At 33.9% G+C, this 25,588-nt stretch overlaps 3 protein-coding genes and 2 long non-coding RNA genes across 8 annotated transcripts; 2 read left to right on the forward strand and 3 right to left on the reverse strand.

Annotated features, from left to right (window-relative positions):
- Positions 1–522: 522 nt before the first annotated feature.
- Positions 523–11,596, forward strand: LOC112796570 (putative disease resistance RPP13-like protein 1). Its single transcript, XM_025839090.3, has 5 exons — positions 523–993; positions 6,210–9,652; positions 9,977–10,297; positions 10,729–10,862; positions 11,101–11,596. Coding segments are annotated over exons 1-3 (3,774 nt in total). The 5' UTR covers positions 523–663; the 3' UTR covers positions 9,978–10,297; positions 10,729–10,862; positions 11,101–11,596.
- On the reverse strand, positions 3,320–5,736 carry LOC112796588 (uncharacterized). Of its 2 annotated transcripts, none has more exons than XR_003199285.3 (4): positions 5,563–5,736; positions 5,420–5,474; positions 5,204–5,331; positions 3,320–3,667 (listed from the first exon to the last, which is right to left on the reverse strand). It is a non-coding gene; the product is annotated as an uncharacterized lncRNA (long non-coding RNA). The 2 variants fall into 2 exon arrangements; XR_003199288.3 differs by having other exon boundaries at positions 5,425–5,474; positions 5,563–5,735.
- A 138-nt stretch (positions 11,597–11,734) lies between the features above and the next one.
- LOC112796585 (uncharacterized) lies at positions 11,735–13,376 on the reverse strand. The gene is made up of 2 exons (XR_003199283.2): positions 13,188–13,376; positions 11,735–12,301 (listed from the first exon to the last, which is right to left on the reverse strand). It is a non-coding gene; the product is annotated as an uncharacterized lncRNA (long non-coding RNA).
- A 1,741-nt stretch (positions 13,377–15,117) lies between these two features.
- On the forward strand, positions 15,118–19,985 carry LOC112796580 (putative disease resistance RPP13-like protein 1). The gene is given in 2 exon segments (XM_025839112.3): positions 15,118–15,769; positions 16,419–19,985. Coding segments are annotated over 2 exon segments (3,774 nt in total). The 5' UTR covers positions 15,118–15,445; the 3' UTR covers positions 19,869–19,985.
- An 862-nt stretch (positions 19,986–20,847) lies between these two features.
- Positions 20,848–23,793, reverse strand: LOC112796598 (uncharacterized). 3 transcript variants are annotated; one of them, XM_025839137.2, is made up of 9 exons: positions 23,599–23,793; positions 23,367–23,511; positions 23,079–23,169; positions 22,689–22,886; positions 22,330–22,559; positions 22,118–22,249; positions 21,685–21,752; positions 21,511–21,572; positions 20,848–21,193 (listed from the first exon to the last, which is right to left on the reverse strand). In XM_025839137.2, exons 1-9 carry the CDS (start codon positions 23,712–23,714, stop codon positions 21,060–21,062), a joined length of 1,176 nt encoding a protein of 391 aa, XP_025694922.1. In that variant the 5' UTR covers positions 23,715–23,793; the 3' UTR covers positions 20,848–21,059. The 3 variants fall into 3 exon arrangements, with proteins under 3 accessions (XP_025694922.1, XP_025694937.1, XP_025694926.1); XM_025839152.3 differs by having other exon boundaries at positions 23,367–23,479; positions 23,599–23,787; XM_025839141.3 differs by having other exon boundaries at positions 22,330–22,569; positions 22,717–22,886; positions 23,599–23,787.
- Between the last annotated feature and the right edge of the window lie 1,795 nt (positions 23,794–25,588).

Here is a 25,588-nt window from a genome sequence, read left to right on the forward strand (position 1 = left end):
AGTCATTTGCATGCAGAGTGAAAATAAGCACCATGTGAAGTGGGACAAACATTATCGCATCTTATTTCAGAGGGCGGCACAGATTGTTATTCTTGAGCCTTGTTTTTTGTGGCAAAATCATATGGTTGATGATTCCATTGGGACATTATTTTTGTGCAGCAAAAATACATTTTAGCAGAGAATCCTACCATCAGTTATAAGGTCTTTTGTGACTAAATGAAGATTTTCTTTTTCTCAACGAATTCGCAGGTTGCCCACTTTAACAAAGAATGTTATGCTCCGAACTTTTCTTCTTAACTCTTATTCTACGCCAATAATCTTACAAAATGCTTTGCCAAAGAAATGATCTCCGAACTTTTTTCTTTCTTCTTCTTATTATATACGCCAAGTCGCCAACAATTTCACAAGTTGAGTGCACCTGAATTTAAGGTGTATGAAGATAAAAGAAAGAATATAAGAACTTCATCTTCAAAAAAAATGTTACTTCAAGAATAAAACCAGTGGCGAAGTTAGTTATTGGTTGGGGATTCCATGCTTACTTTTAACGGAATAAAGCTTCTAATCTAACGATAAAAAAATCACATTCTCTTTGCTACGTTCCCACATTGCATTTGTTTCCAAATACTGTGAGTTGAATCGGAATTCGAAGCTAAGGAGAAAAACATGGCTGCTGCTGCTGTGGGAGAAGCGTTGCTCTCGGCTGCTGTGGAAGCAATGATTGGGAAGATCACAACTGAGATATCGGAGTTCTATCGCAGCAAGAATCTGGATGAGTCACTGCTGGAGAAGCTGGAATCGACGATGCGAATTCTTCAAGCTTTTCTGAGTGATGCTGAGGAAAAGCAGATCAAGAACGCTGCTGTGAAGGCATGGCTTGATGACCTCACTCAAGCTCTCTTTGATGCTGACGACTTGCTCGACGACGTTGCCACCGAGGCTCTCCGTCGCAAAGTGGAAGCCCGCTATGTTCCCCGCCGTTCCCTTGCCGTGAAGGTGCGTGCGCAAATAACTCATTTTTACCGCATATCTTACACGAGAAAGTTCAGATACAACCACTTTTATTAAAATCTAACCCACACTTAATTAAAAAAGAAAAGTATAAATAACCAACAAAATTTTGAACAATGTATAAATAATATAAATTAATAAGATTAAAAGAATAAATTTAATTAGTAGCATTAAATTAAAGTATAGTGTATTTTTATTTGATTAATGGTTGTTTATATTATTCAAAATATAATCTCACACCATTAAAAACATTAATAATAGTTAATTAATATCTATAAATTATAAAATTTACTGTCCCTAACACTCTTTTATTCTACTTGCTTGATCGCAATCGATTCATTTGATGATGATTTTTGTGTACTATAAATTAATTATATTATACTATGTGCACATAAAATATTAATTGTTAAATTAATTATTTATATAAAATATATATATATATATTAAAATATAAATTAAAATAAATTAAATAATATTTGTATCTATATATAAATATTATAATAAATTTATTGATTGATTTTTTTTATGTTACATGTAGTATTTTATTATAAGATTAAGGATTTTGCAAGAATATATATAAAACACATAATATTTTTAAATTTATGATTTCTTATACAGTAAATATGAAAAAAAATTAAAACTATGATAACATTTTAGTAAAAAATTATTTCATATATACCAAGAATCAGTTATTTTATATATATATATATATATATATATATATATATATATTTTGTTTAACTCATTTTTAATATATATATATTTTATATTTTAATATATATTTTTTTATGAATAACTTATTTAGTAGTTAATTTTTTGTATAGACATAATATAATCATATTATAGCAGATTACTCTAATTGAAATATTGTATTAGTAGTTTCATTTGATATCATTATAATGTGATTTATACCCCTTAATTTACTAAGAAAAGATATGCAAGAATTAGATCTAAGTATATACAATTTAAAAATAAATTAAATAATAATTATATTTATATATAAATATATAATAATTAATTTATTCACTAATTTTTTAAGCTGCATGTAGTATTTTTACTGTAAAATAAGAATTTTGCAAGAATATATATATAAAACACAATATTTTTAAACTTATGATTTTTTTATACATTAAATATCAATGAAAAATTAAAATTGTGATAGTATTTTAGTCAAAAATATTATATGTATGTTAAAAATCAACTATTCTATATTTATATTTATATATAAATATATTTTTAATTTTTTTTAATATATATTTTATATTTTAATATATATTTTTATAAATAATTTATTTAATAATTAATTTTTTGTGTAGACATAATATAATCACGATATAGCAGATCACTCTAATCGAAATATTGTATCAGGAGTTCCATTTGATATCATCATAATGTGATTTATACCACTTAATTTGCTAAGAAAAAATTTGCAAGGATTAAATCCAAATATATTCTTTGAAAATTAAAGGGGAAAAAACATAGAGATTATAAAAGTAAATATGAATTTATTGCTGTTACACTCGTTTTAATTGTTAAATAATATTAATTCTAAAAGAGTGTTTTAATCTTTTTATAATTAATACTAAGAATTTTTTTATCTTTTTAAAATAAAAAGAGGTTATTTTAGTATTTTTGCAATCAAATTTTAATTTTTAATACAATTAAAGAATATTAATCTTAAAAGAGAAATTTTAGTCTTTTTAAATTAACAAAAAAAATATATTAGTCTTTTCAAAATCAAAATAAAATCTATTTATAATAAAAATAAACAAAATTAATTCTAAAAAGTTATTTTAGTTTTTAAGTTAATCCTTAAAAAGGTATTTCAGTCTTTTTAAACTTAATGTTTAAAGGAGGTATTTTAGTCTTATAATTAACTGAAAGGTATATTAGTTATTTTAAAATTAAATTTATAATTTACAATCTAATTAAATAATATTATTTTAAAAGAAAAATTAATTGAGAGTATTTTTATACTTTTATAAAATGAACTGAATTTTTTTTATCAAAATTAGTTTTTTTTTATGAAATTGGTCAAAAAGACATTTTATTCATTTCATAATTAATAATAATGGCTTTTTAGTATATTATGTAACACCCTACCACACAAAGTTTTACACTTAAGTCGTAAAACGGAAGTGGTGTAGTATTACGACTTCTAAAATAAAATGAGTATATATAATAGCAGAAGAATTATAATATGCTAGGAGTCTAGAAAAATAGAGAAAATAAAAATCGCGAAATAAAAACGCAACGCTCAAGGAACGAGTTAACTTGCGTACTAAGAAAACTATAACTACTAAACATAAGATGACAGAAATAGGAGTAGAGTGCCAAAGATACAAAATAACAAGCTCCTAACTTAGTCTGCGAAGTCAAGATTGGCCGGAAAATATTTACACATATATACATACATATCCAAAACCCAAAAGTACATCTACACAATCCTACCTCTCCATAAACCTCTAAGAGGATCAAAAGAACAATTTATGCGGAGAGAAAACCGAATATATATATATATATATATATATATATATATATATATATATATATATATATATATATATATATATATATATATCATAGCATAACAAAATAACCCTGTAACCACTCCACTTCAAGAGTCCAGACGCCTAACGAGATGCCTCTCGACCTGCATCTGAAAAACAACAACATAGTATGTAATGAGAATCGGAGGTTCTCAGTATGGTAAAGGTCCCACACACATAATATATAAGGTCTTGGGAATGCCAAAGGCAATCCTAGAACGCTGACACTCAGATTATAGAGATTAAAGTATTAAACAAGAGCCATAAAAGGTGGTTTTCTAAGGATATTTAAACCTAACTTAACTTAACCTTAAATCTAAATCTTATTCTGCCATTCTTCCATACCTCCAACTCCATCATGCATTTCACAGACAGATAAACAGATAAAGGCAAGTACAAGAAGGTTACAAATACTGCAGGTAACAAATACACATTTAACATGGCAAGTACATTTAGACACACCCAATTAAAGCACAAGCAAGTAATTCAAGTAATATGCATATGATGCATGCTTGTTTTATCGCTGATAAGACTCATCTGTTGGTTATCCAGCCAACCTGACAAGTCTAAATTGTCCTTAGACTGTCCCTCGACGTGCATCCCCAAGAGTCTATGCATAGTTTTTTCTCAAATAATCAATATTGCTCAATAGGGGTAACATTCTCGGGAATTTATATAGTGTCCAGTCACACTTACATCGTAGGGTCAACAGAATATCGAGTTTTCAACCTGGTACAGGTGGTGGCAAGCCACGGCACTTTATCCAGGGAATCTTGTATCTCAAATTATTCAAATTCATAAGCCATATAAATAATTCAATTATAATTCATCAACATCCACATCATTCTCAATCGCATCTCATTCATCATCATACATCAATCATATTCAATCCTTACCCTTCATTATCACACCTCCCATTCTGTCCATCAATAGTTCCAATTCAAAACATAATTCATTATTTTCTAAATGAATCAAACTTAAAACATGCTCATTTTCTTAATAACTCAAAATCAAATCATATAACATTTAAATCTAAATCTTTTTAAATAATCATATAAACAAAATCTCTAACTTTTATAAAATTTCGTCAGCATCTCCTCTAAAACTCGGATTTTGCCACCCTTTTTCGGGTCCAAACCTGCATTCTTTTCAATTCAACATACCCTTCCTCATCATCATAACAATCACCACAATAAATCTACCTCACATCAACAATTATACTCATACAATATTCAAATTCAACGATCAAAATTCAACTAAGAATCATAGTTCACAAGTCCTAGGCTTTTAACACAAAATACCTCATTTTTCATTCGAAATTTTCATTCCAATTATTTTCAAACCTATTATCACCAATCCAAATTGCCAACAATAATCCTCAACAAGCTCCATATCTTTTTTAATCAATCATCATTCAACTAAACCAAAATATAGCCATATAATCAACAATTCAATCACATATCCTTTCAAAGATCCAACTAGTAACCAATATCATCTAACAAACAAATCACCAAACCAAATCAAGCATATTCATCAACCCATTACTAAACATTAAATATACACCTGCATTCCAACTTATCCTATAGTCATCTAGTCTAAGTTTTCACAGAACATTATATATTAAATGCAAGAAACCTAAATCATACCTTAGCCGATTCCCAAGTATTATTCCAAGACAATGTTCCTAAAGAACACAGCCCTCAAAACCTTAACTAATCAGCTTCCTCCAAGTTCCAGTATTCACAATTTTAAGCTCCAATTATTTATTCACAACCTAATACATATTTATAACACATATATATCCAATTTAATACTCAAAACTCAAATTCAATAAAATTAAAATAGAATTATCATATCATCACCTTACCCAAGCTTCACATAAGTAAGAGTGAACGTTTTCTTCAAATTAATTGGATCCTAAAACATCAGAAATCAAAGAAATTCACCCTCCTATTCATAATTCAAAAATTGGGGGAAAAGGGGCTGAGAATATTTAAGGGCTTACCTATGAAATTGTTCCGGTAGAAATGTAGAGCTCGATGCAATGGACGCGTGACCACAAACAGTGTGGCGATCGGAACTCGGACGGAAGAGTTACGGGATTAAAATCACCATAAGCATTTGGGGGGGGGTCTTCCTTCTTCTCCCTGTACGCTTGCTACGCTACTTCAGCCAAAAATGGGGAAAAGATGGGCCTTGGGTTTATTTAAAGGTTGGCCCGGTTGGGTCCACAGCCCGATTTGGGTCCAGTTTAACCGATTTGATTTGTTCGGTCTAATCTTGGACTGATTTCTTTAAAATTAGTGTCAAAATTTTCGTTTCGATGAGTTCTATCCTAATTTAATATAATATTCACATTTCTAATCTCTTTTATTAAAAACTAATTTATTAACTAATTATCTACTAATTTATCAGGTTTACATATTACATAAAATTTATTTTAAAAAATAAATAAAAAGTAAATACTGACATAGATAATATACTTGCTTTCGGATGATGACTAATTGAAGGTATTAATTTGCAAGTATCAGTTTTTATAATCTTTAGATAATCTATTAAAAATAATCATTCGTATATAATAAGCATGTGTGCTCTTTTTGCAAAACACATTATTGTTGTATCTTATTCAATATCCATGTTCTTGTAATTTAGGTGAGGAAGGTCCTTTGCTATCCATTTAAGCGGCCTTATGGAGAGATCAATTCTCAGATGCAGAAATTAATTGAAAGATTAAATGGCTTTGCAGAAAGAGCACACATGCTTCCACTAGAGAAAGGTGTCTCTGGTAGTGATTGGCGCACAACACCTACAAATTCTGCGGTGGATGATTCTGCCATTTGTGGGAGAGATGATGAAAGAAAGAATCTGAAAGAGTATTTGCTGTCAGAAGATGCTGTTGCTGATGGTGGCGGTAAAATAGGAGTGCTTGCCATTGTTGGCATGGGAGGCCTCGGAAAAACAACTCTTGCTAAACTCCTATACAATGATCCTCACGTTAAAGGAAAGTTTGATGTGAAAGCATGGACATCTGTCTCCAAAGATTTTGATGTTGTCAAGTTGGCAAAATCTCTTCTTGAATCTGTCACATCTGCAGCAACAAATTTGGATAACTTCGATGCGTTGCGAGCAGAATTGCAAAAGAACTTGTCGGGTAAAAGATTTCTGCTTGTGTTGGATGATATATGGAATGCAGGGTATGTTGCTTGGACCAATTTGATGCCCATTTTTAATGTTGGACAAATGGGAAGCAAAATCATTGTTACAACACGACATCAAAGTGTTGTGGCTGTTGTTAAAGCTTCGCAGATCTGTTTTCTGAAACCACTTGCCAATGATGATTGTTGGGGTTTACTTTCCAAACATGCATTTGGAGCACACAAATGCAATGAACTGTCATCCAACCTTGAAGAAATTGGAAGAAAAATTGCCGAAAATTGTGGTGGCTTGCCATTAGCTGCGGTGGCTGTGGGAGGTCTTCTTGGCACAAAGGTATCAACCGAGCACTGGACTAAAGTCTTAAACAGCAACATTTGGAATCTTACAGTGAAAGACGTGCAGCCAGCTCTGCTTTTGAGCTATCATTTCCTTCCAGCTTCTTTGAAACAATGCTTTGCTTATTGTGCAATTTTCTCAAAAAACTCGAAGCTGCAAAAAGAGGCATTAGTTCGGCTATGGATGGCGCAAGGCTTTGTTTGTGTGTCCCAAAATGAGAAGAGCATTGAAGAAGTAGGAGGTGAATACTTTGATGAACTAGTAGCAAGGTCTTTGATACAACCTTCTGTGGAAGGGCAACACTTTGAAATGCATGACCTCATCAACGATTTGGCAACCATGGTTTCTTCCCCATATTGTAAGAGGCATGACAATGAAATGCAACTTGGAAATCTAAACAAAATTCGCCATTTATCTTATGATAAAGATATGTTTAACCACTTTGGCGAACTTGATTCCTTTCATGGATTGAAAGGCTTACGTACACTCATAGCATTACCATTTTATGCTCCGTACCGGAGCCATTACCTAGCGAACGGGGTATTGCAGGAGTTGCTAGCATTGAAACAGTTGCGGGTGTTATCCCTGTCAAACTACAGGAGTATCACTCTTTTGCCGAATTCTATTGGCGATTTAAAGCACTTGCGACATCTAGATCTATCTTGCACTGGAATTGAAAGGTTGCCTCCTGCAATATGCAAGCTCTACAATCTACAGACCTTGTTGTTATCTGATTGTAGGTATCTTACTGAGTTGCCTGAGGAGATGGGAAAATTTGTGAATCTACGCCACCTTGCTATTGATAATTGTGGGGCTCTTACTAAGTTGCCTGAGGGGATGGGAAAATTGGTGAATCTACGCTGCCTTGATATTGATGGTAGTAATTTGCAGGAGATGCCCGTAGAAATAGCCATACTAGAAAATCTGCAAAGTCTGAGTGGTTTTATTGTCAGCAAACAACAACATGGACTGAAGCTTGCAGAAATGAGAAAATTTCCCCATTTACAAGGTAAACTCTGCATATCAAAACTCGAAAATGTTATTGATCCGTCTGATGCTTGTCAAGCCAATTTGAAGGAGAAAAAGAAAATTGAGGAGTTATCATTGGAATGGAGTGATTCCATTTTGGAAGACTCCCATCAAGTTGTACTTGAACATCTGCAGCCCTCAACTAGTCTGAAGAATCTGAGTGTTAAATGCTACGGTGGATCTACTTTCCCAAGCTGGTTGGGTGATTCCTCGTTTGGCAACATAGTGAGTTTGAGTATTGAAGATTGTCGTCATTGTTCTTCATTGCCACCTCTTGGACGACTACAAAGTCTAAAAGAACTATTCATTTCAGGTATGAGATCAGTGAAGCGTATTGGGTCTGAATTTTACGGAAGTAATTCCCCTTCATTCCAACCGTTTCCCTCCCTGGAGACTTTGATTTTTGCTTCGATGGCAGAGTGGGAGGAATGGAACATGATAGATGGTATAACTAGTGAGTTTCCCCGTCTATCAAAGCTATCTCTGAGTAGGTGTCCGAAGCTGAAAGGAAATTTACCCAGCAATCTTCCTTGCTTGGTTACACTTGTTGTAGAAGATTGTTGTCTACTTGAATCAGAGTTTTCAGGAGAAGTAGATAATAGAAACATAATGAGACCAATGAATGTATTCAATTTTAACTCTCTTCGACAATTATATCTCTTTGATATTCCTTCTCTGACGTCCTTCCCGAGCAACGGTCTGCCCAAAGCGTTAAAGACACTTTTTATCACAAATTGTGAGAACCTTGAATTCCAAAGTCATGAGTTCCTTCAGAGTTGCAAGGCACTTGAGGATCTGGATATAATGCGTAGCTGTTGCTCGCTGACGTCATTTCCCTTAGGTTCTCTCCCTCTGCTCAAGCATCTTAAGCTTCGGGACTGTAAAAATTTGAAATCAATTTCAATTTTGGAAGAAGAAGCAGCAAGCCAATCTCTCAAGTTTCTTGAACATCTCCAAGTAGAAGAGTGTCCTGAAGTGGAGTCGATTTCCCTACTCGATTTGTCCACTCCTAACCTGAGTTATTTTGCAGTAGTGAGATGCGACAAGATTAATTCATTACCAGAACCAATTAATAATCTCACTGGCCTCCAAACATTATATCTTTATGATGTTCCGAATTTGGAATCCATTGCCGAAGAGGGTTTGCCTATCAATTTAAGGACACTTGGTGTCGGCAATGAAGAAGGGGTTTGCAGCAATACAGCTATCACCAAGTGGGGCTTGGACCGACTCACTTCTCTTTCATATTTGAGTATTAAAGGTGAGTATCAGGTTAAGAAGCTGATGGAAATACAAGTGCCTCTGTTGCCCAATTCTCTCAAGATCCTAATCATATGGAGTGCACGTGAAATACAACATTTGAATGGGAAGTGGCTTCAGCATCTCACTTCTCTCAAAAATCTCGCGTTGTATGAATGTGAAAAGCTCAAGTCATTGCCAAAAGAAGGGCTGCCTTCCTCAATTTCACGTCTAGACATTTGGAGATGCCCAATGTTAAAAGCAAGTTGTGAGAGAAAGAAAGGGAAAGAGTGGCCAAAGATTGCTCACATCCCACTCATAACCATCACTGATTGGTAACTTTCAACATAACCTGCCCCTTGCAAATCCATGCCCTATGATATTCTTTTTTTATTTTTATTTTTTCAATTGTATTCCTGTTACTAGATTTATATTTTGTTGAGTTTTTGTATAAATGTGATTTTATATCTGTCTTTAATAAGCTAAGTCTTTTAAGCTTTTCAGATGTGCTCAATCAATAATTTACAAATATAACCCATATAGGGGTTAATAATAATAATTAAGTTTTTATATTTACCACAAATATTTTTAAAATTCATCTAGTGTAACCCTAATTTCTTTACCCTGTAAACTCACTGCACTCTGCGTTCTATCCACAGAAGTCAGAACCACGACCCCCTTCTCCACTCTTCTGTCTTATCTGGTCTCTGCCGTTGCCGTCCAGCCCAGCCCTTGCTGCCGGTCTCAGCGCATCTCCCGGCGTCATTCTTAGCCTCTCTCCATCCCTCGTTTATTCTCAGTATCTCTCTTCTCTCTTCGCGTCATTCGCCTCAGAGCGCCATCGTTCTCTCTGCTGTCGTCGTGGCACCCGCGTCATTTCGTTTAGCATCGTCATTCTCAGCGAGTCAGCGTCGTCGTTCAGCATCGTGTCATCCCTTCATCGCTGCACTTCTAGAGTTTCAATAGAGCCTCAGCCTCAGGTATGAATTTGCTTCATTGATTTCATTCAATTTTTTGTTCTATTTATGTTTTTGTTCATTTTTTTTTTGTATGAATTCACTTCATTGCTTTCATTCAATTGTTTTTTTGTTCTGTTTACGTGTTTGTTCAATTTTTTTTGGTTCTGTTTATGAGGTTTAAAAAATTTTGAATTCTGTTTTTATGGTTCCAGAATGAGGTGATTAGCTTTTAGGATCTTATATAGTTATATTTATACGCTAGTATGATTCAGTCATTCAGCTACATTATGGGTGTGATGGAAACACTCATATGTTTATTCATGTTTTTTAAAAACACTCCATGTAGGACATAATTTTATGATGCAGAGATCATAATTATGGGTGTGATGATGTTTTTAGCAGTTTTGCTAAGAAATGCGACTCTTATATCCCCATACTTTATGATTTTACAGGATAAGATAAATAATCAAATTGAAGATTGTTTCTCATGTACAAGCTCAAACAGAGAAAGTTGGGGTAAATGTTCTTCTTTAGGAGGCAATGATGAAGACCTTGTGCAGATTTAAGGGTCGATAACCTCCCTCAGGTATACGTATATTGCATACAGACATGTGCACACGTGCATGCACTCACAATGTTTATATGTTTCTCTTGTTCTTGGTTTTATTGATTAAACTAAAGGGTGATATTGAAAATGATGTGTAAGTAAAATGAGATTCTAATTTGAATGTTAGTATATATCAATGTGGTCTGTTGTAGTTGCTTCTCATGCTTATTTGTAAAGTTTGAGTACGTAATAATATCATTGATGTTAACACTTTCAGACTATAGTAGATGTATTTGCAACATCTTTGAGAAGCATGAAAGAAAAGTGTTCAGAGCCAAAAGAAGATGAACAGAAGCTCAAGAAGAACAAGAACAAGATCAAGAAGAAGAAAAAGAAGAAAGGCGAGACAGCTGACAAAAAGGGAAAGGGTGACAGGTTTGAGAAGTTAGAGGCTCTGAGTAGACGACTGCGGCATTGCCTTCTAAAGGGATCAATCCATTGAAAATATTAGTTCTCTTGAACATTTGTATGATACTGATTGACAGATAGATATTCTTCATGTCTAATTATGATGTTCTTAGAGTATCCGTGTGATCCTATAGATAGATATTCTTCATGTCATATTCTTCATGTCCAATTCTGATGTTCTTAGAGCATCAGTGTGATCCTATATTTGTTGTAGCCACTCCTTGGAATTTGGTTTTATTGATTTGTAATTGTAGGCAGTCAGTCCTTGTTAATATTAAAGATTTTTGAATTTTATTTTTATTAAATTTTCTTTTTAATAATTAAATATTTTGACAAGTTTTTTATAACAATTTTTCCAATAATAAACACCACCACTAAAAATACTAAAACAGCAACGTGTAGATGAGAACCCAACTGAGAGCAAACTAATATTACTATTAAAGTGAAATCAATAATATGCTTCTATTGAAAATTAAAACCAGTCATGAAATTAAATTACATGGAAGACCCTGCAAAAGCATATACAAAATCCTAACTTTCTAGTCTCTCCAAGGAAAGCCAATAGAGAGCCAGAATAGAAACAGACATGGAAGACATCTGAGTAATCCCTATAACTTCTATACACAGCCAAATCCAAAATCTTATATACTAAAATACAAAGGAATCACCAACAAGATGAGAACCTAAGGGAATGAGATTCAATAACCAGTAAGCAACTGTTTAAGGCTTTTACCGGCTTCTTGAATGCGTGATGATTATGCAAAATTGAGAACTAATCATTGGAAATGTCAAGAGACCTTCAAATAGAATTATATCCAGTGATGCATATTCTATGCATGATCGATTGATCTCAAGCCATTAATTCAAAGAATTTGATTTCAAATTGTCTTCATCTTTAAAAACTTGGAGTAATATCTAGAGATCTTTTTCTCCTGCTGACTTTTAGCTTTTCTATATCTGATGTAAATGATCTTCCAACAACAAAAGAGAATATATAGGCTTCAACTAACCTGTTCACCAACATAAAAAATCAGTTATCACATTCCAATCACAAAAATTTGTAAGAACTTTTAGATTTAAAAAGCATTCAAATATATATATATATATATGCAGGAAATATATTGTCACATAAACTTTTTCTCAAGATCATTCAGTAATGCTATACCAATGAAACTAACCTTTAGATGTTTGAATAGTAAAATTGCCAAACTAAAATAAAAAATTCAGATCCATACTCGTCTCATCATTCTTAAATTATCCCCACAACTTCAATAACTATACTTCCAACCCCAATTGTCCAATCCAATCACAGTGAACAACCACCGCAATGGAAGAAATAGATACATGTATGCTAAGGTGTATTACTTCTAATTATAAATAAAAGTCACTCGCTTTGTTCATATCTATCGCAACTCAACAATCATGCATTCACTATAGTTAAATCTCACCGGTAAAAATTGGAGGCCAAAGAAGAAGTCAAATTTGCATTTGAAAGCTACAATCATATAGTTACATAAAAAAACAAAAATAGAAAATATCATTTTTCTAGAGACTGTGTTTTCAGTTCACTCAAATCTCAAACCTTGATAAGTTAAAAAAGGATGAACAAAAGCCAGTAAATTATGAATTGAAAAACAAAAGGATGGGGCATTGGGGAAAGGTTTGAAAAACTAAAAATCCTGTATCATGAATAGGGGCCTCTTTATTTTGATGAAACACTTGAGCAAGTGCTTGAAACAAAAAACCTGGTATAGTAATCCGAAATTGTTCATCTTTCTAGATTACAGAGCCATCATAATCATAATTTAACCAAAAAGAAAATGAAAAATCATGGAATTTGAGAGAGGAAGTGGAAGGAGCGGAAGAAAATGAGAGAAGAAGCTAATAGGTACTGACTAATCGATTTCTTCGTCGTCGACAATCATACAAGCAAGGACGAGAGAGGAAGAATCGTTGCCGGAGATCTTCTCTATCGTTGTCGAAGGGTTTCTTTGCTGGGAAAGCCTTCCAGCGGCAATCTCCCACTAAAAGGAGGGCTTCATTGCTGATTCTCTTTTATTTTATAATGGGGCAATTTTAAAATATTAAAACATTTGTTACTTTTATTATAATTTTTAATAAGTTATTTATAAATTAAATATAGGCCGTTGGATTATTTGTCAATCTGATCTAATGCTTCAAATTCAATAGCGCATCAAATAAGCCCAAATAACCTGTGCTGATTTTAGACTGACCCTGCATAAACTAGTTCAAACATTTTTTAGCAAAGTAGTTTGATCTGATTTCACTTTTAAATTTGATTTGGATGAGAAAGGTTTCAGTTTAATCTGATTCCTGCTACACACTTATGTTGCAACTTGCAAGTGGCCCAACATTCATAATCCAATTATTCAACGAGTTTGGAATGACATTGCCACTCTATGAGACTGAGTAGAATTGCTAGTTTGGTTTGTCTTCATGAAGAGTCTCTTCTATACTTGTGTAACGCTTTCTTTTCGCATCATAATAATTAAAAGCTATTTTGACTTAATCTGTATACACCATAAGTATAAGAAGTTTCACATTCAAATATGTTCTTATCATATCAACACCAAAGGTGTTTAATTCAACTTTTCACTCTATAAATAATTTTAAAAGCACAAACATCCGATTGAATAACAATATTTTTAAATTCCTTTAACTAAATTGGCTAGATCTTGATAATACTCAAACTAAAACTTTTTTGAATCACTCTTTCTAATGCATCTGGTGCATATTTAAAACTTCTTTGGGGACAGCCGAAGAGATCAAATGGCTACTTTTGTGAACTTGGCAACAAAAAGTCCACTAGTTTGAGATGTTAAGGGATCAAATCTCCATGTTTTTGGTATCCCACCACTTTTGCAAGGCCAATTTCTGGCACCATCTATCTCTGCCAACTCTGCATAATAAACAATAATTTGTCAAACAACAGAAAAGGAAAAAAAAAAAAAAAGATCAAGTGTTCAAAAAATAAATATGCATCATATATATTAAAGATGATTGGTAATATAATATATGGTTGATGCTTCAGACATAACTTTTCTGCTGCAAAAAAAAATAGAAGCATGAGAATCTTACCAGCAGATAAATTTTTCTTCAAGAAATGTTACACCACATTTTCATTCTGAGCCAGAGTCAAGCTATTCAAGAAATAAGGTCTTTGTGAGAATAAATCACACACACACACATATATATATATATATATATATATATATATATATATATATATATATATATGTTATAGTGTGTGTTTTTGTGATTTAGTTTTCACAAGAAGCTTAAAAATGGTAAGGTAGCTGCAAGTGCTGTAAGCAAGTGTCTCTCCACCTTTCAGTAGTTTAAAACCATTAGTTAGAAGATGATTCGACTGTAGCAATTTAAAGAATTTGCGACATCTCCATCTATCTTTCACTAGAATTAAAACGCTACCTTGTGCAATATGCAAGCTCTACAATCTACAGTATCTTTGAAGTTTGAACAATAACTTACTGGGAATTGAAATTTCAAATATAAATTTTTTCTTCACCTCAAAAGTTTGAATCCTCCTGAGTATTGATGATTAAAATAGAAAAAATGTTTGTTTTAATTTTTGGCATGTTACGAATTTAATTTTTTCAATAAAAAATAGTAACTCTTTTCGCTCTTTCCCAAGATGTAACTTTTAGAAAAAAAAAAAAAAACTTTTTTCGCTCTTTACAAGATACATTTTAATAAATAATAAAATTAAAAATAAAATAAAATAAAACCTTCTTGTTATAAGCGAGTTTCTTTTATTTAAAAAAAAAAAACAAAAATAAAATTCTCATTTCTCAACCTCAACATCAAGGTATATCTTCATTCGGTCCCATTCTAATTTCTAAAGCATAATTCCACCAAAAAAAGTCCAGATAAAAAACTTTTGGCCACAAATTTAAACTGATTGTTTTTTGTTATCTAGCACTACCGCCGTCCAAAATAGACTTCCAAAATAGACTTCCACTTCATAATTTAACCATAGTTGAGTAGTTAACAGTTGATCGTAAAGACTACCATATATAATACAGCTCCTCTACCACGCTGCTTTTGTTGCTAACTTCCATCCTCAATTCGAGTGTGAGCTGAAGCTGAATCGAATCTAAGCTAAGGAAAGAGAAATGGCTGCTGCAATTGTGGGAGAAGCGTTGCTCTCAGCTGCTGTGGAAGCTTTAGTTGGCAAGATCTCGACTGAGATTTCGGAGTTCTATCAGAGCAAGAAACTTGATGAATCGCTGCTTGAGAAGCTTAAATTGACGCTGCTTAGTCTTCATGCTTTTCTGGATGATGCTGAGGAAAAGCAGATCAAGATTGCTTCCGTGAAGGCATGGCTTGATGAACTCACTCAAGCTCTTTTCGACGCCGATGACTTGATCGATGACATCGCCACCGAAGCTCTCCGTCGCAAAGTGGAAGCCCGCTATCATCAAACTGTCAGTTCTAAGGTACGACTTATACGCTACAAGAAAAGAAATTCATTCAATGTAATAAGAGTAATATAATAAATAAATGATGAATTCTACTCAACTCCTCTAAAATAACATTTAAATTATTCTTCATAATGTGTCATAATTTAATTGGTTATTATCTTAATCATAATTGAGTTATTTTGTAATTTATTATTTGAGATGGTAATGATATAATTTCATAAAATATCAAAATTCCACTCCCGTTAATTGAAGTACATTTCCACTCCTCTATTCTATTTTCGTTATATAGCTTGGATCCTTCCAAATATAGCCGTTGCCGTCATGACAAGAAACGCCGACATTGTCGTCATCTATTGTCCTCTCACGCAATTTCTCTTTCTTGAGTGTATCATCCCTTAACGACATCGCTGAATTTCCGCTGTCCGTAATTTTGCCGTCAGCGAAATATTTTAAGAAATTACATCATTACCCATCTCAAATAATAAATTACAAAATAACTCAGCTATGATTAATATAATGACCAGTTAAATTGCGATATATCATGAAGGATATCTTACATGTTATTTTAGACAGGTTGGGTAGAATTCACAAAATGTTATTCAACAAAGTCTTCTATGATAAAATTAATGCATGATATTCAATATCATATTTTTGTGCGATTTAGGTGCGAAAGGTCCTCTCCTCTCCTTTCAAGTGGCCTTACCGAGAGATTAATTCCAAGATGCAGAAGTTGTTTGAAAGACTAGAGCATTTTGCACAGAGAGCACACAACCTTCCATTGGAAAAAGGTGTTTCTGGCAATGTTTGGCGTGCAACACCTACAAATTCTGCTTTTGATGATTCTGCTATTTGTGGAAGAAATGATGAAAAACAGAATCTTAAAGAGTATTTAATATCAGAAGATGCCGCTGATGATGGTGGCAATAAAATAGGAGTGCTTGCCATTGTTGGCATGGGAGGGCTCGGGAAAACGACCCTGGCTAAACTCTTATACAATGATGCTCAAGTTAATGAAAAGTTTGATGTGAAAGCGTGGGCATCTGTCTCAAAAGATTTTGATGTTGTCAAGTTGGCAAAATCTCTTCTTGAATCTGTCACATCTGCAGCAACAACTTTGGATAACTTCGATACCTTGCGAGCAGAATTGCAAAAGAAGTTGTCGGATAAAAGATTTCTGCTTGTGTTGGATGATATATGGAATGCACGGTATGTTGATTGGACCAATTTGATGCACATTTTTAATGTTGGTCAAATGGGAAGCAAAATCATTGTTACAACACGACATCAGAATATTGTGGATATTGTAAAAGCTATGCGGACTTGCAATCTGGAACCACTGGCAAATGAAGATTGTTGGACTTTACTTTCCAAACATGCATTTAGAACACCCAAATGCACTGAACTGTCATCCAACCTTGAAGAAATTGGTAGAAAAATTGCCCAAAAGTGTGGTGGCTTGCCATTAGCTGCGGTTGCTGTGGGGAGTCTTCTTAGCACAAAGTTATCAACCGAGCAGTGGAGCAAAGTGTTAAACAGCAACATTTGGCATCTGACAGGGGACGAGGTGCAACCAGCTCTTTTATTGAGCTATCATTTCCTTCCAGCTTCTTTGAAACAATGCTTTGCTTATTGTGCAATTTTCCCAAAGAACTCGAAGCTGCAAAAAGAGAAGTTAGTTCAGCTATGGATGGCACAGGGATTTGTTTTTGTGTCCCAAAATGAGAAAAGCATTGAAGAAGTAGGCGGTGAATACTTTGATGAACTAGTGGCAAGGTCATTGATACTACGTTCTGCGGGTGGGGAACACTTTGAAATGCATGACCTCATCAACGATTTGGCAACCATGGTTTCTTCCCCATATTGTAAGAGGCATGACAATGAAATGCAACTCAGAAATCTAAACAAAATTCGTCATTTATCTTATGATAAAAGTATGTTTAACCATTTTGGCGAACTTGATTCCCTTCATGGATTGAAAGGCTTCCGTACACTCACAGCATTACCGTTTGAATTTAACTTACTGGTATGGGGCCATCACTTAGCAAATGGAGTATTGCATGAGTTGTTAGTAGCATTGAAACAGTTGCGGGTGTTATCACTGTAAGACTACAGGAATATCACTGTTTTGCCGAATTCTATTGGCGATTTAAAGCATTTGCGATACCTAGATCTATCTTGCACTCGAATTGAAAGGTTGCCTTCTGCAATATGCAAGCTCTACAATCTACAGACCTTGTTGTTAACTTGTTGTAAAGATCTTACTGAGTTGCCTGAGGAGATGGGAAAATTGGTGAATCTACGCCACCTTGCTATTGATTATTGTTGGGCTCTTACTAAGTTGCCTGAAGAGATGGGAAAATTGGTGAATCTACGCTGCCTTGATATTGAAGGTACTAAATTGCAGGAGATGTCCGTAGAAATAGCCAAACTAGAAAATCTGCAAACTCTGAGTGATTTTATTGTCAGCAAACAACAACATGGACTGAAGCTTGCAGAAATGAGAAAATTTCCCCATTTACAAGGTCAACTCTGCATCTCAAAACTAGAAAATGTTATTGATCCGTCTGATGCTTGTCAAGCCAATTTGAAGGAGAAAAACCAAATTGAGGAGTTATCATTGGAATGGAGTTATTCCATTTTGGAAGACGACTCCCATCAAGTTGTACTTGAACATCTGCAGCCCTCAACAAATGTGAAGAAACTGAGTGTTGAATGCTACGGTGGATCTACTTTCCCAAGTTGGCTGGGTGATTCCTCATTTGGCAACATTGTAAGTTTGAGGATTGAAGAATGTCATCATTGTTCTTCATTGCCACCTCTTGGAAGACTACATAGTCTAAAAGAACTCTTCATTTCGGGTACGAGATCAGTGAAGACTATTGGGTCTGAATTTTACGGAGGTAATTCCCCTTCATTCCAACCGTTTCCCTCCTTGGAGACTTTGAGTTTTGGGTCGATGGAAGAATGGGAGGAATGGAACATGATAGATGGTATAATTACTGAGTTTCCCCGTCTATCAAAGCTATCTCTGAGAAGGTGTCCGAAGCTGAAAGGAAATTTACCCAGCAATCTTCCTTGCTTGGTTACACTTGATGTAAAGGATTGTTGTGTACTTGAATCAGAGTTTTCAGGAGAAGTGGATAACAGAAACATAATGAGACCATTGAATGTATTCAATTTTAACTCTCTTCAACAATTATCTCTCTATCATATTCCTTTTCTGATGTCCTTCCCCAACAATGGTTTGCCTAAAGCGTTAAAGACACTTTCTATCGAATATTGTGAGAGCCTTGAATTCCCAACTCATGAGTTCCTTCATAGTTGCAAGGCACTTGAGGATCTCTACATATCGAGTAGCTGTTGCTCGCTGACGTCATTTCCCTTAGGTTCTCTCCCTGTGCTCAAGAGTCTTAAGCTTTGGGGTTGTAAAAAATTGAAATCAATTTCAATTTTGGAAGAAGCAGCAGCAATCCAGTCTCTCATGTTTCTTGAACATCTCGAAGTATATGGATGTCCTGAACTGGAGTCGATTTCGTCCACTCCTAACCTGAGTTATTTTTCGGTAAAGAATTGCGACAAGATTACTTCATTACCAGAACCTATTAATAATCTCACTGGCCTACATTCATTATATATTTGTGATGTTCCAAATTTGGAATCCATTGCAGAAGAGGGTTTGCCTATCAATTTAACGACACTAGGTGTCGGCAATGAAGAAGGGGTTTACAGCAATACAGCTATCACCAAGTGGGGCTTGGACCGACTCACTTCTCTTTCACGTTTGTGGATTAAAGGTGAGTATCTGGTTAAGAAGCTGATGGAAATACAAGTGCCCCTGTTGCCCAATTCTCTTGGGATGCTGGATATAGAAGGAGCACGTGAAATACAACATTTGGATGGCAAGTGGCTTCAGCATCTCACCTCTCTTGAAGATATCGAGTTGAGTGAATGTGACAAGCTCAAGTCATTGCCAACAGAAGGGCTGCCTTCCTCAATTTCACGTCTACATATTTGGAGATGCCCAATGTTAAAAGCAAGTTGTGAGAGAAAGAAAGGGAAAGAGTGGCCCAAGATTGCTCACATTCCACTCATACAATTCGACTATCCTTGGTAACTTTCAACTTAGTCGCCCCCCTTGCAAATCCATGCCTTGTATGATCAAAATATCAAAAATACATTTGAATAATTTTGTAGCTGGCAAAAAGTAACTGAATTTTATTATTTACAAAAATATCTTCAAATAATTTAAAAATACAACAAAAATATTCAACATTAAATATGTATTTCTTAAAAATTATTTTAGAAATTAAATTTTGATACAATTTTTTGCAAGCATAATTAAAAAAATGAGATATTTTTATTTTTAAAATTTGATATTTTTTCGCTGAGTATATATTCTTTTGTGATTTTTTAAATGTATTATTGATTGTTGATAAAAAATCACCATATATATATATATATATATATATATATATATATATATATATATATATATAGTGAAAAATCACCAAATTTTAAAGATAAAAATATCTCATTTTTTTAATCATGTTTGCAAAAAATTGTATCAAAATTCAATCACTAAAGTATTTTTTATCATACATAATTAATGTTGGGCATTTTTGTCTCCTTTTTAAATTATTTGAGCGTATTTTTGTCAGATAACAAAATTTTAGTATAATTTTGCCAACCACAAAGTTATTCGGGTACATTTTTTGTGGTTTACCCTATTCTTTTTTATTTTTATTTTTTCAATTGTATTCCTGTTACTAGATTTTTATTTTGTTGAGTTTGTATAAATGTGATTTTATATGCATAAACTAGTTCAAACATTTTAGAGCAAAGTAGTTTGATCGAATTTCAATTTTAAATTTTGCAACTTGCAAGTGGCCCAACATTCATAATCCAATCATTCCAGTGAGACTCAGCTGAATTGCTAGGTTGGTTTGTCTTCATGGAGAGACTCTTCTATACTTGTGCAACAGTTTTCTTTCCCATCATAATGATTAAAACCTATTTTGACTTAATCTGTATACACCAAAAGTATAAGAATTTTCACATGCAAATATGTTTTTATCATATCAACACCAAAAGTCTTTAATTCAACTTTTCACTCTATTAATAATTTTAAAAGCACAAACATTCGATTGAATAACAATATTTTTAAATTCCTTTAAATAAATTGACTAGATCTTGATAATACTCAAACAAAAACTTTTCCGAATGAATCTTTCTAATGCATCTGGTGCATATTAAAACTATTTGCCAACTCAAAATAGATAAAATTCTTTGGGGACGGCTGAAGAGATCAAATGGCTACTTTTGTGAACTTGGCAACAAAAAGTCCACTAGTTTGAGATGTTAAGGGATCAAATCGCCATGTCTTTGGTATCCCACCACTTTTGCAAGGCCAATTTCTGGCACCATCTATCTCTGCCAACTCTGCATAATAATTTGTCAAACAACAGAAAAGAAAAACCTCAACAATATGTATGTGGTGTGATAACTATTTTGATTTTTGAAAGACATGAAAGCAAATATATTATATATAGCATAAGTGAAGAACCACCACCAACTCCAAGCACTCTCCTTTGGAGTTGGTTTGATTGGGACGACAATATAGTATAGTATCATAAACCATGTTTATAACACTAGACCAAATAACAAAAACAAAAAGCATGTTAAAGCTGCTAAAAATATCATTAGATTATTAGTAATATATGGCTGATGCTTCACACATAGAGGCATGAGAATCCTACCAGCATTTACATTTTCCTTCAAGAAATGTTCCACCACATCTTCATTCTGAGTCAATGTTAAGCTAATAAACAAAGAAGGTATTTGTGAGAATAAATTGCATGATAGTGTGTGTTTCTATCATGTATTTTTTACTTCATTCGAAATACCAAAGAATTTAAAAATTTACAAGGTACCTGCAAGTGCTGTAAACAAGTGAGCCTCCAACTTTTAGTAGTCTGAAACCATTACGAAGAAGATTCAACTGCAGAAAGGAACGAAAAGGTATGTGAGTTTTAATGGTAATATATGTTAGTCACCATGTGTAAAATCCCATGTTATCTCTGTTACATTATTTTATGAAGTCTGGAAATGTTAAAAGAGTTAGCTTGGAAGCTTAAGCTCAATGCTTGATCATTTAGGGTCAGATATTCAAGTGAAGGAGCCTCAGTTCAGCAATGATAAGTTCCACCGTGATTAACTTAATAGAGCATAGAGGGCTATCAATCATGATATAATCTGTCATAACTAGTGAGCAATTAAAAGAAATCAAGGTTAACGATTCCAGTAAAACGTTCTACAATAGAAAAGATGCATTATGGATCAAGGGAATAAGGATGAATCATTTGCCTGCAGAACATGCAAGTTATCAGTCCTCTCTGCATCTAGTACCCGACGTTGAAAAGTCCCCCATCCCCAATTTTCAAACTTCTGAATATGTTTAACTGAGCCGTCATGAGTACACTCTGCATCCACAAGGACCTACACCAAATCCAACATATTATCGTGGTAGAATAAAGCAAATAACTAAGAAACATTAACTCGAATGAAGTACCAGTTACCTTGTCATATCCATGACTTCCCATCTCAACATCAGATACAGTCTTATATAGCTCTCCTTTAGCAAGACCAATTACTCCCGAATGCCGACCATAATATATGAGCTCAGGAGGCTGAGACTTCGACAGTGACTGTGGAATACCACTTCTATTTGCTTTTCTCCTCTCTTTCCATGGTCTTCTTGAGGTCCACTCCTTGAACACATCATCTTTCTCTTCCAATCCAGATTCAACTGTTTGATACTAGACAGAATGAAAACATTTCAGGAACGTATGATAATGAGAAAGAATATGATACTAAATTTGTAGCATAGTAGTATTCCAATATTGACTATCTCTATTCCAACTTAAATTTCAATTACATGATTTGCAATCAGAACGAGATCCCACAGGAATAACTGAAAATGTTGTTCCATCAGCAACAAAAAGCCGACATCGATCACCCAATGCATATTTCTGCAGCATTGTTCTACATGCAGCCAAACGATGCCTTGCAACATCTACACCGGTCACAGAGCCCAGGTCCCCAAGCAGGTCAAGTATCATACAAAGTTTAGCCCCTAAAAAAAATCAATTTTGAAGGAGTACCATCATAATTTTATCTGGCAAATTACTAAATCACATTTAAAAGTTCCCCCTCATATAATATTTCTTTTTACAATCTTTTTATAGTACTTTTTCTAAGATTTTAACATTATATAAATAAATGAAAGTGAAGACTTAGCACAGTTTAAGAGGAAGAAAATTTTTACCAGGAGCAGCACATAGATCAAGGACATGATCCCCAGGTGATACATTCAAAGCCATAACAGCAGCTCCTGAAGATGCATCAATTCCATATATCTAGAAAAACAAATAATAAAAAAATACCAATTCATTCCCTAAAGATAAAAATAACATTATAGAAAAAAGCTCCGAAAATGGCTCAAGCTACAAATAAAGTAATAAACTATACAAAAAGTTAACAACAAAAATTGCAAAATTTTGAATATAAAGACAAAGAGTTTAAACAGTATTAAATAAAATCGTTCTTCACTTACTTTCCCTTCTTGATATGCCCTAGAACCAGCAATTTGAACATGCGGTGGAAGAGAGTAAAACCCTTGCAACCATTGCACTTTCTCAAGTTTGCACTTCACCTCTTTTTCAACCTCTTCAACACAAGCATCAAATCCGGGTTTCAACCTTTCCAACCCAAAAGTTACAATTGTTTTTAATAGAAAGTAGCAAAATTGAAAAAACAATGTGAAAGAAAGGGAAAATTGGGATTACCGAATGAATCGGGGGGTGGAATCGATTGCAGTGTAAATCGAAGGGTCGAGGTCATTGGCTTCGAGGAATTGAAGGAAAGGTTCTGGCAATGGCAGCGTTGGAGCGTCTTCTTCCATGGAAGCTCGACGAGAGCGAACGCTTGTTAGGTTTTGTCGTCTATGGAGTAAACGACATGTAAAAGTGGCGGGTAAATATTAATTAGTAGTTAGTATAATAAAATCAAGGGTTTAACCATGTTGTTAGGCACATGTTAAATTAAAAATTAAAAAAATATATTAAAAATTAAAAAAATTAAATTCTAATGTATTTATTTTATATTTATTAAATAAAAAATTTAAATATTTTTACCAATAATAAGTTAAAGGTACATATTAGTTGAATTCTAAAATCAAAAGTTAAAATTATTAGTAAGAGAATAGGTTTAATTACTTTATTGTCCATATAGTTTCGCAAAACTTTTAATAATGTTTCTATATTTTTTTTCCTTTTAATTGGTTCCTGCACCAATTTTTTTTTTCAATTAGGTCCCTACCGTGACCAAACAGTTTGATTTAACAGAATATTCAGTTCCTAAATTAATGATTCTCTAATTTTTTCTAAATCCCTAATTCTCTTTCACTCTTATTTCCTTAAAGACCAAAATAACCCTCCCAGATTTAAACGAAAACTGTTCATTCTCCAAAACTTAGAGAAAAATCTCTTCACGTTCTTCCCCTTCTTCGTTCGTTGGTTGCACACTCTGTCATCTGCCAAGTTAACTCCACTGGAACATTGCTGGAGGGTTTCGCTTCTCCGGTGTCACCGCTGTCGTTGTAGGCGTTGTTGCTGCTTCTAGGTAAGACAATGCTTAACCTTGTCAGTCATTGAAAGGTTTTTCTTTTTTTCTCCTGAAAAAATCTGCCACATTGTTTATTAGAGCTTCCTTTTGTTTCTGAAAATTGTTGAATACGGATTCATGGTATTGTATTTTCTTATTTTTGGTATGCAGTTATGGGTGATTCAGATTTCACCATTGAGGTCCACCATGGTGGCAAATTTGTTGACAGTAGACACGCATTAGAGTATTTAGGAGGAATGGTTATGGAGGATTTACATTTTGACGTTGATGAATGGTCATTGCAAGAGATTGTGAGTGAGCTAAAACAACTAGGGTATAAGGAATATGCTAGGATATGGTACAAGGAACTTGGGATGGATTTGAAATCAGGTCTTAGAGATATGAAGTCCAATGGGGATGCGATGAGAATGGCTAGGTTACTGGTGTCAAGTTCCTACAAACATTGCAACGTATACGTTGTCGATGGAGTCAGAGAATGATTGAAATCACTTCTAGTGATGTTGATTATGTGCCAGAGGAAGGTGTAGACAGTGGCTCTGGGTTGATAGAGGTTGAAGTGGATGCTGAGTTAGAGCCTTCTACTGATGAAGAGGTATTTAATGACAGTGCTGATGATGGTGACCATGAGGATCACTTTGGGTTTGAGGTGGAGGACAATAATCCATAATCAAATGCGTTTGGGGGATTCACTAGCCCACTGAATGATGAGGGACCTGCAGCAGCTGGAATAGCTCAAGGTGATAAAGGTTTAACGGAGGGTGATGAGCAAGTTGGGGGCATATTTGATGGATATGAGACTGAAGATATAGACAGTTATGAGGGAGACTCTGATGACATGATAAAAAAGAGGAGGTTTCCCAAACACAATGAGGTAGAGATGAACAGAGAGTATGAATTTCAGGTGGGGCTGGAATTTAAATCACTAAATCAATTTAAAGATGCTATTAAGGAGCATGCCCTATTGAACGGTCGGGACATTAGGTTTCGAAAAAAAGATAAGGTGAGGTGCAGAGTTGTTTGCAAAGGAAGAAAAGAAAAGTGCAAGTGGGTTTATTTTGAAAGTAAAGTTGGTGGTTCTGACTATTTCAGGATCAAGACTTTGAATGGAAAGCATACTTGTGGAAGGAACTATAGCGGAAGACTTGCATCAAG

This window comes from Arachis hypogaea, chromosome 1 (genome assembly GCF_003086295.3).
Source record: "Arachis hypogaea cultivar Tifrunner chromosome 1, arahy.Tifrunner.gnm2.J5K5, whole genome shotgun sequence".
NCBI lineage: Eukaryota > Viridiplantae > Streptophyta > Magnoliopsida > Fabales > Fabaceae > Arachis > Arachis hypogaea.